Source organism: Castanea sativa, chromosome 6 (genome assembly GCF_040712315.1).
Source record: "Castanea sativa cultivar Marrone di Chiusa Pesio chromosome 6, ASM4071231v1".
NCBI lineage: Eukaryota > Viridiplantae > Streptophyta > Magnoliopsida > Fagales > Fagaceae > Castanea > Castanea sativa.
In genome coordinates, this window is record NC_134018.1 from 57,395,691 (window position 1) to 57,409,219 (window position 13,529).

The window sequence follows — 13,529 nt, forward strand, 5'->3', positions numbered from 1 at the left end:
GGGTGTTCCTAATTTTTTTTAAGGGTAAACAAATAATTTTTTTTAATTATTATATATAAAAAATAAAAAAAAACTTTTCAGGTCAGGGTGTTCCTCGGAACACCCTGCCCTGAACGTGGCGCCGCCACTGGCTGCCACATGGTGGAAGTGACCTTTTTTACAGTTGGTGTGAAGCTTATGGTGATGGAAAACTAATTTTTTATAAGGACACAATAATCATTTATTTTGAAAAAGTTCTTATAAAGAATTGAAAAAGCTGTCAAAACAGTTAATTACTTTCTCGTTTTTCCTTAAAATATTTTTTAAAATGGTAACATGAAGGTAAATCCCTTTTTATAATAAGAAAAAAAGAAGAAGAAGAACAAAAGGTAACTGTGGGGAGTAAAAGAAGCCTGAATAGTTATTTGGGCCTTGGGCTTTGTTGATGAGTGTCAGTCCGTTTTTGACCAAAGGCCTTTAGAACTACAAGTCGGCCCACAGAGCGAAAGTCTGAGGATTCGTCCGAAGACGAATCTCTCCTCGAACAGGCCCGCAACGACCTTGGTATTTGCCAAAAAGATCAATGCAGAGTTCTGGAAAAAACTGTTGGTTAAGAGGGGGATCCAAGTACCCTCTAGATGCAATGGTATGAGGAAAATATCTCAGAAAAAGACTGCTACCTCCACATTAAAGATCCTGCACCTACTTCCCTGGCCGCATTAATGGGGAAGTGACCCCTGAACAGTAGAATCCCACCTTCCTGCCATTATTTAAGGACTTTAGGAAGGTGGTGGAGAGGGACAGAGGGGATTTGGGTGACACGTGGACAAAGGGAGAAGAGGGAGTATTTAAGAAGAGAAGGGGGAAAAAGAAAAGAAAGAAGGAGAAAAAAAGGGGATTAGAACTGTAATCTTTGGAAGAAAAAGAGAAATAATACATAGATCGTCCTCGGCTTACGTCCGAGGAGGTTCCTTTGTCTCATTCGCTTATTACTTGCAAATATTGTAACACTTTAGCTGTTTGTTAAGCTTCCAACACCCCTAAAACTAGATTTCAAATCCACACTCTACAAATTTTATTGTTTAAGACTCATTGGACCTGAGCCCACGTTTGTTTTTGGGTCTAGACGCAATTGTGCACCTACAGTAACATGAAAAATGCTTTTTTGGGAAAAAAATTTGTTAAGATATTAGTTTGTAATGAAAAATATTTAGTATTACAAATCATTCTACAATTTTTTTTTTTTTTACTATTGGGACGTGGCGAGTATAAGTGGTGAAATAAATTATGAGTTTATATGTAATTATGAATAGATTTATGGATTTACTATGTGTAGAGTTGTGAGAAAAGAGTTGTGAAATAGTTTATGATCCTGAAACTACTTATTTGTAATTTGAACAATTAAATCCGTACTATTTTCGTTTTTTGGATAAAATTTATCAGCCTCATCAAGTAGGACATGTTGGTCCACTCCTTATAAGTAAACTACATACACATAACTTCAATTGCCAGAATTATGTATCATGTCCAGGGGAATTTCTAATGAAGATCAAATATAGGATGTTTTGTTTAGCAAAAAAAAAAAAAAAAAACGTAGGATGTTTGGATATATAACTCATCTCAAGCTTCCAACTACTATGTTGCACTTTAAATAATTGTATAAAATAATGGTGAAAGTACTATTTTGGACTTATATTTTGGGTTCATTGTTTTGTTCTTACATTTTAATAATAGTAAATTTGGTATACGTTATTTTCAATTTACAGTCAACTTGATCTCTACCATCAAATCACAATTTTTCTTGTACTTTTTTGATAACCAAACACAAAAACACCAATCAAATTTATCAATCTCCAATTCCGATAGACATATATATCAACTTAGCAATTAAAGAAACCACAATTCAAACCTATAATGATTGCAAATTGAAAATAATAGAGACCAAATTGATTAAAAGTTAAAAATAATATGAACCAATTTGATTATTGCTAAAATATAGAGATTAAATTGAATAACATGACCAAATTGATTGCTACCATAATCTAAAAACTAAATTGACAGGGGCCTCAAGTGTAAGGAACAAATTGGTATTTGTGCTTAAAATAATTTGAAAATTTTTTGGGGAAAAAAAATAAAAAAACCTGTGGTTGCTTAAAATAATCAGTCGCTAACTTGCTATGATTGGCAGGGGCCCATTTTTGGCATTACACTCGAGGAGGGTACCTTCCCAGAAAAGTCCAGCGTTATTGTGAGTTGTGTAGTGAATAAATAATAAACCTTTTATAATAATAATAAAAATAATAACAATATTGGTTTAGCCTATACACCATTGTATGCCTTGCCCTGCCATTATTTTAATTGTGTAAAAGCATTTACATAAGTGAGCGTATCATAAAAAAGTGTAAAATTTATATATTTTCGTATAAAAATAACCCACATAAAATGAATGTATAATTATAGAAATTTATAAGTTTACTATAATAATTCTATAAATTTATATAAGAAAAAGAGTGGATCGTGGTTGCTGTATGTTAAACAAGAGAAATAATTAAAAAAATTGGTATTTTAATAAAATGTTGGGTAAAATAGATTACATCATATGAAGTGTTTTGAAACCTTAATTTTTTAAAGTGCAAATATAATTTAATACATTTACAACAAAAAATTAAATAAATAGTTCCAAAATAGATACTAGCATCATAGAGATATATAATATCCAAGCCAAATGATCAATTGAAAGTGGTGAATTCAAGTATATTGGAGATATACTTAACGATTTCAGTATAATAGAAATATATAACATAATGATTTTCAAGTTAGATAACTTGGCTTCAAGTCAAGAGTTTAGTTGATTTTAAGCCACTCAAGTGTAAAGATGTGGACATTTATGTGTAATAAACACTAATAAACATCTAAAGTCGTATACATTAACATAATGATTTCAATATAATAGAAATATACAACATAATGATTTTCAAGTTAGAAAATGTCACTTCAAATCAAGATTTCAGTTGATTTCAGTCGACTCAAGTGTAAAGATGTGTACATTAATGTGTAATAAACACTAACAAACATTCTATATCATATGACATGGGGGTGGATATCAAAATAAAAGTTCGTTAATAGCAGAACGGAATTTCATGAGACACTGGTTCCTGGACTATATCCAAAAATTTTCATGAAAACTACAGTATATAGATGAGAGAGCCGTAAAAGCGTGGCCCACGTTATGTTGCGTGAGGCTCACTCGTTTGTTTATAATATAATTATGGTGTACCTAACCAGACCAGCTACCTTAGCTAAAGTCCAAACCATTGATTCTTTCTAGGCATGACTAGTGACTACTCATATCAACCCATTTCTCAATTTCACAACGGTCTTGATTCTCAAAAAAAAAATTACAACGGTCTTAAAAGTAACGGCTAAATTTTCTCAACCATAGAATCCTAGCCGTTTATCAGAGAATCTGCTCATCGACTGTAGTCTAGAATCTGTGGTGTATAGCACAAGTGATATGACCAATTTTGTCCCCACATTGTTTCGGCATGATTGTGTAAAAGCAAACAGTGTAATGGTAAGTGATTTTAATAATGAAAAAGGGTGAGGAGTGGGGATTAAGAAAATATTTAAAAGGACCTGCAAAAAGATAAGGACAGCACAGCATCCTGATAATTGTGACAGAGATGCCTTTATCTTTTTGCACTTTCCAGGAACATCTCTCTGGATTAATCCTCTGAATACCAAAAAGAAAAAAAAAAGAAAAGGCATTTTTCCATAACATTAATATTAGTAGCAAATATTTTAGGGCATACTTACAAGAATAGATATATTTTTCTATTCAGCCAAAAAAAAAAATATTTTTCTTCATCATCCTTGGTTTGTCACATAAAATAATTATGACAAAATTTTTGTTGTACCAAATATTTTATGCTTACTTTACTATAATTTTTTTATATGTCCTATACAATAGGCTCCAAGTAATTGTATGTCACAATTATAAGAATACACATATTTTTCTTCATCATTCACAATTTATCACTTAGAAAAATTGTAATAAAATGTGTGTTGTACTAGCATTATTGCTTTCTCGAACATTTGGTTAATTTTTTTTTTGAACAAATTATATGATGTCCTAAAAACACTGGTTAAGGATATAATTTTAGAAATTTTTTATAGAAAAATAAAAACATAATTAATTTTTTTATAGTTTTTTATATTTTTCATAAAAGTTGTATCAAAATTTTCTTAAAATAGTTTATTAAAAATTGCGCACTAAATGCACCCGCTAACATGATTTTTTAAAAGAGAAATGTTATGTCTACAATATTTTCACAACAAATTCTAAGTGACAGGTTATTAGTGGTTGTTAGTGGTGGAGAAAAAAAGTAATTTCAGTGATAAGTTTAAATTAAAACCAATAATAATTAATCGTCTATGATTTGTTATGGACGTAGCACTTCTTTTTTTTTTTTTTTTTTTTTTTAAACTAATGATCAATGAAATGATTAAGGTCTATTATTTGGGTGTTTTTTTTTTTTTTTTTTGGCTTTTTGCTAGGTGAAGGAATTAAACTATTGTTATTAAGCTATAATGACTAATGAGCCCTTATCATTATAACATTTTATAAATGAAATTTCTTTACCACTATGCACTCTTGTTGTGATAGTTACTTCACAAGTATTAAGTGCTTATAGAATGTGGAGGGTAAGAGTCAAAGTTTAAGTTTTTAGATTAGAGTAGAGTAGAATTTCTATCTTGTATAAAAAAAATTCTCTTTGAAAATAGAAGGGCTTGTGAAGAGAATATACTTGTAAAAATAGAAAAAAAAAACTACCAAAAAAAATTGGTGTGATAGTTACTTCATAAGTATTAAGTACTTATAGAATGTGGAGGGTAAGGGTCAAAGTTTAAATTTTTAGATTAGAGTAGAATTTCTATCTTGTATAAAAAAAAATTCTCTTTAAAAATAGAAGTGCTTGTGAAGAGAGTATACTTGTAAAAATAGAAAAAAGAACTACAAAAAAAAATAGACTGAAAAAATTGGTATTTACTAAATAAAAACAAGATTTGAAATTGAGATTTGAGAGTCCTGTTAAGATTTGAAATGGAGTCTTTTTCCAAGTATTTTTTTTTGGTCTTTTTAGTATACTTGTAAAAAGAGATTGTGAATGATATAAATATGGGAAATGCTAATGAATACCCTTAGGGTATTATTTAATAATTTATTTAAAGAAACTTTTTTTGGGAAAAGAAAAAAAGTAATTAATATTTTGACAGCTTTTTTCATTTTCTATAAAAGTGATGTCAAAATTTTTCTAAAATAAATTATTAACCAATGCCATAAGAGCATTCGTTAACATGATCTTATAAATATACCGGAAAAAAAATTGGTCTTTAGCAAATAAAAAACACAAGAAAAGGATGTGAATGATATAAATGTACCTGTGACAATCTTTAACAACACACTTATCACATTTTAACATGAACCTTGATTTTATGATCAAATCTTGTTTTTATGATCAAAATACTTTTTTTTTTATACATAAATTCATCATTGCACTATTTTTATCATGAACCTATCACATTTTAACACGTTAAATTGAAAGTGAAGTTATATGCCTTCTTTATTGCATTGTTAATCATTAATAAGACACACAAAGGACACTTGTGATAATTAGTAATTACCCACTCTTGTTTTTCTCTTTCTTTTTCTGTTTTTTAACATAGTACATCAATAATTACATCCTAGTCAAGTCACTATAGTTTCCAATATTTCCACTATAAATCAGTCACTCTACTCATTCCCAACTATCTTCCTGCTCACAAAAAAGCTTTCACCTTTGAGAGAACTTGCTCACAATATTCCAAGAGAGAGAGTGCAGTACAGTAGAGAAAGAAAGAAGAAAAAAAATGGAGGGGAAAGAAGAGGATGTGAAGCTTGGAGCAAGCAAGTTCTCAGAGAGGCAACCCATAGGGACATCAGCACAGACAGACAAGGACTACAAGGAGCCACCACCAGCACCATTGTTTGAGCCTGGTGAGCTCCACTCCTGGTCTTTCTGGAGGGCTGGGATTGCTGAGTTCATAGCCACCTTCTTGTTCCTCTACATCACCATCCTCACTGTCATGGGTTACTCTAGGACCAACAACAAGTGTGCCTCTGTGGGTGTTCAGGGCATTGCTTGGGCCTTTGGTGGTATGATCTTTGCCCTTGTTTACTGCACTGCTGGTATCTCAGGTATAACACCCTCTCTATCTCTGAGCTTGTCTTTTTTTCTTTCATTTTAGAAGCTTTTGTGTTTGAAACATGTACATAATTTCTTGGTTGTGATCTGTTTGTTAAGAAACATAGTTAAAATATGGTCTTTTTAGTTTTTTAAAGCTGTTTTTTCTTCTATCAACCTACCAGATCGAGTGGAGGTTTGTGATTTTTTGTAGTGGATTTTTCCATTTTTAGTTGGCTTTTTTGTTTGCTGGGAAAACTGGGGCACATAGAATAAAAAGGTCAAGTCTTTATGTATTTTGAGGGTTTTTTTTTCTTCTTCTTCAAATTTTGTCGCATGTTTTCTATCTGGTTTCTTTAAAAACAGAAAAAAGGATTTTTTTTTTCTTTTACAGCTGATAGGTCAGGACATAGAGTAGAAATGGCAGATCTGAAAATTTTCCACTGTTACCTTAACAAATAACAATTTTTTGGACCCTTTAAAAATCAGAGGAAAAGGATGGATGAGAGATATAGCCCTAGGTTCTTAATATTTTACATACAAAACCGTATCAAATTTTATATTAGGGAGACCCAAGCACGTTTATATTACCATGAATCAGATCGAAAGGATAGAATTAGGTCAGGTTAACCTAAAATTGAACATTTAAATACAATTTACAAAATTTAAGCAATAGTAAGCACTTTTTAGTAATTTTTTGGAAAGAAAATTTGTAAGAGGTATTTTAGTAATTTAAATACATAATCAGGTCAGATTCAAGTACTTATTAAGGGAAAAGGAAAAAGAAAAAAACCATATCTTTTTCAAACCCTACAGGGCTTAAGGGTCGGTCGGATCGGGTTAGAAAGCCCATCTCTTTCTAACTTTGAAAAATACACATCTTGGACAAATTTCTAGCACCTAGTAATGTTGTTGGAGTGTTGTGAAAATACGTATGAAAAAAAAGTATAGTGAAAATACATTTTGTGCTGTTTAAATAACACAACCAAACAGGCCGCTAAACATTGTCCTACTGTTTAGACATTTTCTAACTCAGGCTGCAATGCTTTGTTTAATTGTTGATTATGTAGTATTAACCTGCTTTATGCTCTTGTGGTTTGGACAGGTGGGCACATAAACCCAGCAGTGACATTTGGTCTCTTCCTTGCAAGGAAACTTTCATTGACAAGAGCAATATTCTACATAGTGATGCAATGCCTTGGTGCCATTTGCGGCGCAGGCGTGGTGAAAGGCTTTGAAAAGGGACTGTATGAAAATTCTGGTGGTGGAGCCAATGTAGTGAACCATGGCTACACCAAGGGGGATGGCCTTGGTGCTGAGATCATTGGAACTTTTGTTCTTGTCTACACCGTTTTCTCGGCAACTGATGCTAAGAGAAATGCTAGAGACTCCCATGTCCCTGTAAGTATTTTTCTCTGTTTCTCTGTCTATCCATATTTAACACTTGTGTGTGTATATGTGTGTGCGCGCGTATTTTTATCAATGTACATGCTTGTGTGTTCGTCCCTTACGTTGTTGCTTGGATTTATTTTCAATGCACTTTATTAATCTAGCTGATTGATATCTGTCTTACAATGTTTGTTAAGGGCTTCACTTATGCTCAATATTTGGTCAGCTGGAAATAGAATGAACCCACTTATTTAATCTGAAATTTTATGGGAAAATGTTGGGAATTTGATTATAGCCTATTCTTCTCACATGTTCATATACTGCTCATAGAAGCAACAAATTCAACCACTGTGTAGCTAGTGAAAGGTGGCATTATTATAAAAAAAAAAAAGCATTTTGCACCAAATACACAATACATTTTTTTCTTTATTAAGAAGAAAATGCAAATCTCACGTATGGCTAGGTTATTTTTGAAATTACCAGTGTTTGAGATATCAATTGAGGTTCAATGTATCTGTACAACTTGTTCTATTGTAATGCACTAATTCAATATACCTGTACAACTTGTACCATAGACAGTAGAAGTACATTTTAATTGTTGTTTGCATTATTCAATGCATGTGTTGCCTCATTAATTTTTCGGTGGTGGCTCAGCTCTGCTCCACTCCTCTTTTACCCCTATGTAATATTTAGGAAAGTCTTTGTGTTAAGTACAAGGATAATGTTTTGCTGAAGCTAGCCCAACACTAGTTTGTGAATGCTTTTATTTTTTGATAATATGTGGATGCTTTTATTGGGTTTTGTTGTTTGCACACTTTTTATATACAAGTCTTATAAATGCACAAAGACACGTGTCAGCCTCTGGGGCCATGCAGCATGCTTTGCCACCAAACACATGTTTGTGTATGCGTGAGCATCTCTCAATATCACGTTCATACCCATGAGTTTTTCTTGGAACCCTCTACTCTAGTAATGATGGCATTCAAGCCGGAGCCAAATTTCGTATGTGTCTATGTGGGGTTCACCTGTGGACATGTGCCTTGTTGATTGTCTTGTTGACTGTTTGCTGTGTGTTGACTAGGCAAAATGCCTCAGACTTGTTAGTGTTTTGAGCTTTCCTTTAATCTATAAATTCTTGGTTAGGCACGTGTATTATGTCTGTGTATTATAAATCATATTGAATGTTCTGATAAATGATTAATATTTCAAGAGAATTTTACTTCGGATTTTTTTATTTTATTAAAAAAGCTCTCTAAAACTTGTTTGAGGTGTTGCCATTTCTTATTAATATAATGCCACGTTTGACCGTATGGTGTACCCTTTCAAATTGTTTAGTAACAACTAGGTACAACACTTACCACAGTGCTTGGAGGGGTGGTACAGATACCAGGAGGTGTAGAATGATATTTAGTTTTTGGTGCCTAGGAATATCCTAATTAATGCTTCCCTCACTTATATATATTCTGCAACATATGTTAGTCAAGTTAATATCAATTTCATATTGACTCAAACATTGATACTTTTTCACCCAATATTGTTATTTCACCAAATCATCATTGTGATCATTTGTATAAACCTTTCTGAAAAAAATGGTCATGGGGATTCACAATGTGGGTTTGAAACTGAAATCCATTGGTTTCAGGTGTACTGTATCTTGAATTTAAGTTAAACATTCTATTCTATCCATTGGAAGCTTTGTATTCTTCTCTTAATAGCATGAAATTACTGCTACTCAGAGAAGGACCAAGCTAACTCTAGTATGTGAGTTTGTCTAGACTCTAGTCGGGCAGGTTTACCCTTTTAAAGTTGGTTGAAGTTGCAATGTGTAAATTTCAAGATGAGTTTGGGCTCTGTGTGAAATAATATGGGAACTTGGAACCTAACTTCAGGACAAAAAATTGAGTCAGAAGCTAATCTTACTTCATTCTTGGGCTTAATCTTGAATGCATTTAATCATTTGATGATGTACTTTAAACTTCTCCTCTATTTTCTTTATTCTCCACCTAAGAGTTTGTGAAAGTAAAATTTATCAGAAAATGATTTTGCACTATTTTGATTTGTTAATAATACCACCTTTTATTTCTCATATTATTGTTCTTTGTACAATCTCGATTGAGGAACCCTTTGCTTATGCATACAATTTGGATTGAGGACCCCTTTGCTTATGCATACCATTTATGTTGATTTTTACTTATTCAATGTGAAGATGTGCCTGTAATAATATTGAAGATAATTTAATATCTTCTGGGTGCTACATAGCCACTTGAATTGATGTTTTGTTGAGCATGATTCTCCTTGTACAAAAGTTGCTTTCGAGGACCTTAAATATGGTTTCTTTGTTTGAGTAGCATGAGCTGTGATCAGTGGCGGAGCTAGGATTTTAGTCTAAAGGAAGCAAAATTAAAAGACGATATTAGAAGTGAAATTTATCTAAAAAATATTAATCAACAATAATAACAAAATAAATAAATGATTGTAAGCAAATATGAATATATTTCATATTATTAAAATAAATAAACAAAAACAACCAATTCATAGCTACTAAAAGATTTACAAACTAATGGAGTAAAAATATGATTGGTGTTACTTAAAAAATATAATGAATAAATGTTTGAAATTATTTTTTGTGATTGGTGACATGCCAATTTGTAAGATATAAGTAGTAAAATTTGTAATATCTCTAGCATCATTTAAAGATAAAATGTTGTGAAAAGTATCATAAATAGTAAAAATAGTGTAAATAATGATATAAAATAAAAATAAAAAAATAGTGAAATAGATGGTTTGGTCACTTTCAAGTTTTAACATGTAGAAGTTTTTTTTTTTTTTTTTTTTTTTTTCTTCCTCCATGTGACTACTAATACCAAAAAAAAAAAAATTAGGAGTCGGGGGGGGGGGGGGAGGTGCCCCCTGGCCCCCCTCTGGCTCCGCCAGTGGCTGTGATACTTATTTGCAGCTGTACTGACTATTGAGACTGGCTTAGGGAAATATATCCTGGTTCTTAAACATTACCTTATTTTCTGAGTTCAACTGTGCAGATCTTGGCTCCACTCCCAATTGGATTTGCAGTGTTTTTGGTGCACTTGGCAACCATTCCCATTACCGGAACCGGCATCAACCCTGCCAGGAGCCTTGGGGCCGCCATCATCTACAACAAAGACCATGCATGGGATGACATGGTGAGTAAAAAAATAATATATATATATACGTGACAGTCACATTCATATACTTCTGGATGTGTAAATTAATTTTAATATATAACTAAAGGGTCTGATCTGATGTATCTATTTGCTTGTTTTCTTGCTTCTTCAGTGGATCTTCTGGGTGGGACCATTCATCGGAGCTGCACTGGCTGCCCTTTACCACCAAATAGTTATCAGAGCCATCCCATTCAAGTCCAGAGCCTGAGAAATTATCCCTCCTACATTTGATCGCTAATCTTGTGTCTTGTTTATACCAATGTTGGTTTCTTCTTTTCTATGTGTTGAGATTGGAATTGATGTGTTTGTTTTGTGCATAAGTTTTCTTCGCTTTGTAACAATGGGCATCTTTTTCTGAAGTAGTGTTTGACTACCAATTTTATTAGCTAGACATTTTATTTGTGGAACTTTTTTTTTTATAAAAAAAAAAATGAATGCACTGGTTAGGACTTTATTTATGGCTACAATAATTCTTATGGTTCTTCTCTAATATCACTTATATTGTGTAGCAATCGAGATAGTTGTGACTTTGTGTGACCCCTTCTCTGCTGAGTAATGGACATTGTAAGACCAAATTAATCAGATCCATGTTTACAAATTCAAAAGACAACTGTTATGTCTGAAGGGATTTTTTTGTTTGTAAAAACTATATCCCAGTTTTTTCAAATTAATTTTCTTGCTCAATTAATAGAACCTAAAAATGAAGATACATTCATTTAAAACAATGATGCAAGTTACAACTCATATTCATGACTAAAAAGTAAAAACATAAATATGAGGTTGGTGACGCAGCATCCACACCTAGCCAAAAAAGTTGCATGTGATGTTGGGGGGTCTTTAATGCATGGAAACCATTAACTCCCCGACCGGAAATTCACTCCCCTCAGCAGGTTCTATTTTTGTCCATTTGTCCACCTAGCTAAGGATGTGACATTTTCATGCCAAACACCTATAAAGTACTATCTATTTTTCATTTTCATACCAAACACCTATAAAGTACTATCTATTTTTCATTTTCATAAGATGTTAATATGGGGATGCTTTTGATGTAGATCTCCCTCATTTTTTTTTAAATTTTTTTTAATGGTGATGTATACCTTAATTTGTATCATTCTCAACAGGAATAATCTATATTTTAATATACAATCAATAAGCCTATGGGCACAAGCTATTTCCACAGTTTAAAGAAGTAACTATTTTAGCAAGATGTGAACAAAATTCTGACAAAAGTTGTCTCTAAACTTATTGTAATGTCATAAGTTATAGTTTGCGTCATTTTGGTAGATGAGAAGCTAAAGATGCTTTCCATTCTATTATGATTAGGGGTGTTGATGGGTCGGTTCGGGTTGGGTTTGTGCCCAACTCGATCGAGATCGACCCGATAGAATCGAGTTGAAGAAATGATGACCCGTCGCCGACTGGCGAGGGAGTTGGATAGGCACGGTCGGTTTTGCACCGGAAACACAGTCGGTTCCGTCGGAACCGTTCACGGTGAAAAATCCTGCCACAATAGTTGATTTCAGAAGAAAAAACGTCAAATTCGGCGAAGATCTCACTGGATGTGGTGAGATCTCGCTAGATCCGGTGAGATTTCACTAGATTTGGACGAAATATCACTAGATCTACTTGATAAGTTGCGGAAATATGAAAATTTGTTGCCAAAATCTAAAAATTTGAAGTCGGAATCTAGAAATTTGAGGCCAGAATCTAGAATTTTTTTGCTGGAAATTCTTAGTACATCGGTTTCAAGTTTTGGGGAGGAAAACCGAGATTGACCTGCCAGAGTCGGTTTTTGGAAAAAATGACCCGCCGCCGACCGTTGACTTGATTGGATCGGACAGTTTTAGGTCGGATCCTTCGGGTGGGTTGAGTCATCAGATTAGATGGACAGCCCTAATTATGATCATGTTTTTATAGTAAAATAATTTTTGTTGTGAACATGAAGTCAAGTCCACTTGCACCTCTCTCCATCTACCTTGATACATCCTTACGGCTTACTTAACAATGCAGCCTCAAATAAAAGTGGTAGCCTGTAGATTTGATTATATAGGGCGTGCTCGTTAATTCTGAATTTAAGATGAGAGTTGACAATAATGAAAATTTGTAAATGATTTTTTTTACAAAATTTTTGAGTCACTATTTTTATTAGCACCTTAATTCTTATGAAATGCACCAGTTTTGAATCTTTTGATTTCTACTTTTTAGGTAACAACTATGAATTCTCATTTGTTTTGTTATGGAATTACTTGTGTAACAATTAAATTCATAGTTTCATTGAAAAATTAAATACAGAGAGTTCATTTTTTTTTAAAGATTTATATTTCACCTAAACATATGTTTATCAATGTTTTTTTTATAGGAATGTTTAAAAATGTTTAAAGATCCATAATGGTCAAATGATTTGTTTTTTAGTGACAAAATAAGTATTTAAAAGATTATTTTATACGATCACAATTTATAATTTCTAACCATTGATGATAAATTAATGGTCCAAGCTGACTAGTCGATGACATGCCTACCAAAGCAAAAGAGCTCGGAGTGGCACTGGTGATGCCTAAGTTAGTGAAGGTTTTTTTTTTTTTTTCTTCTTCTGTACTTCACTAGAATGTACTAAATTATAGTCTCATACTTGTCTTGAATATGAGGCTCCTCATATATACCCTCATTGGTAGGACATTTCTATTGATTATAGTCACATTTTTTGGCCAATGGTCAAAATAGTCTTTCAAAGAGTGTA

At 32.6% G+C, this 13,529-nt stretch overlaps 1 protein-coding gene across 1 annotated transcript; it reads left to right on the forward strand.

Annotated features, from left to right (window-relative positions):
- The first annotated feature begins 5,443 nt into the window (after nt 1-5,443).
- On the forward strand, nt 5,444-11,246 carry LOC142640437 (aquaporin PIP1-1-like). Its single transcript, XM_075814536.1, has 4 exons — nt 5,444-6,217; nt 7,309-7,604; nt 10,631-10,771; nt 10,905-11,246. Exons 1-4 carry the CDS (start codon nt 5,890-5,892, stop codon nt 10,998-11,000), a joined length of 861 nt encoding a protein of 286 aa, XP_075670651.1. The 5' UTR covers nt 5,444-5,889; the 3' UTR covers nt 11,001-11,246.
- The last annotated feature ends 2,283 nt before the right edge of the window (nt 11,247-13,529 follow it).

Coding starts and splice junctions, on each gene's coding strand:
- LOC142640437 (XM_075814536.1), top strand. CDS start 5,890: ATGGAGGGGAAAGAAGAGGATGTGAAGCTTGGAGCAAGCAAGTTCTCA. Junction 6,218..7,308: donor CTGCACTGCTGGTATCTCAG/GTATAACACCCT, acceptor TGGTTTGGACAG/GTGGGCACATAAACCCAGCA. Junction 10,772..10,904: donor ACCATGCATGGGATGACATG/GTGAGTAAAAAA, acceptor TTGCTTCTTCAG/TGGATCTTCTGGGTGGGACC.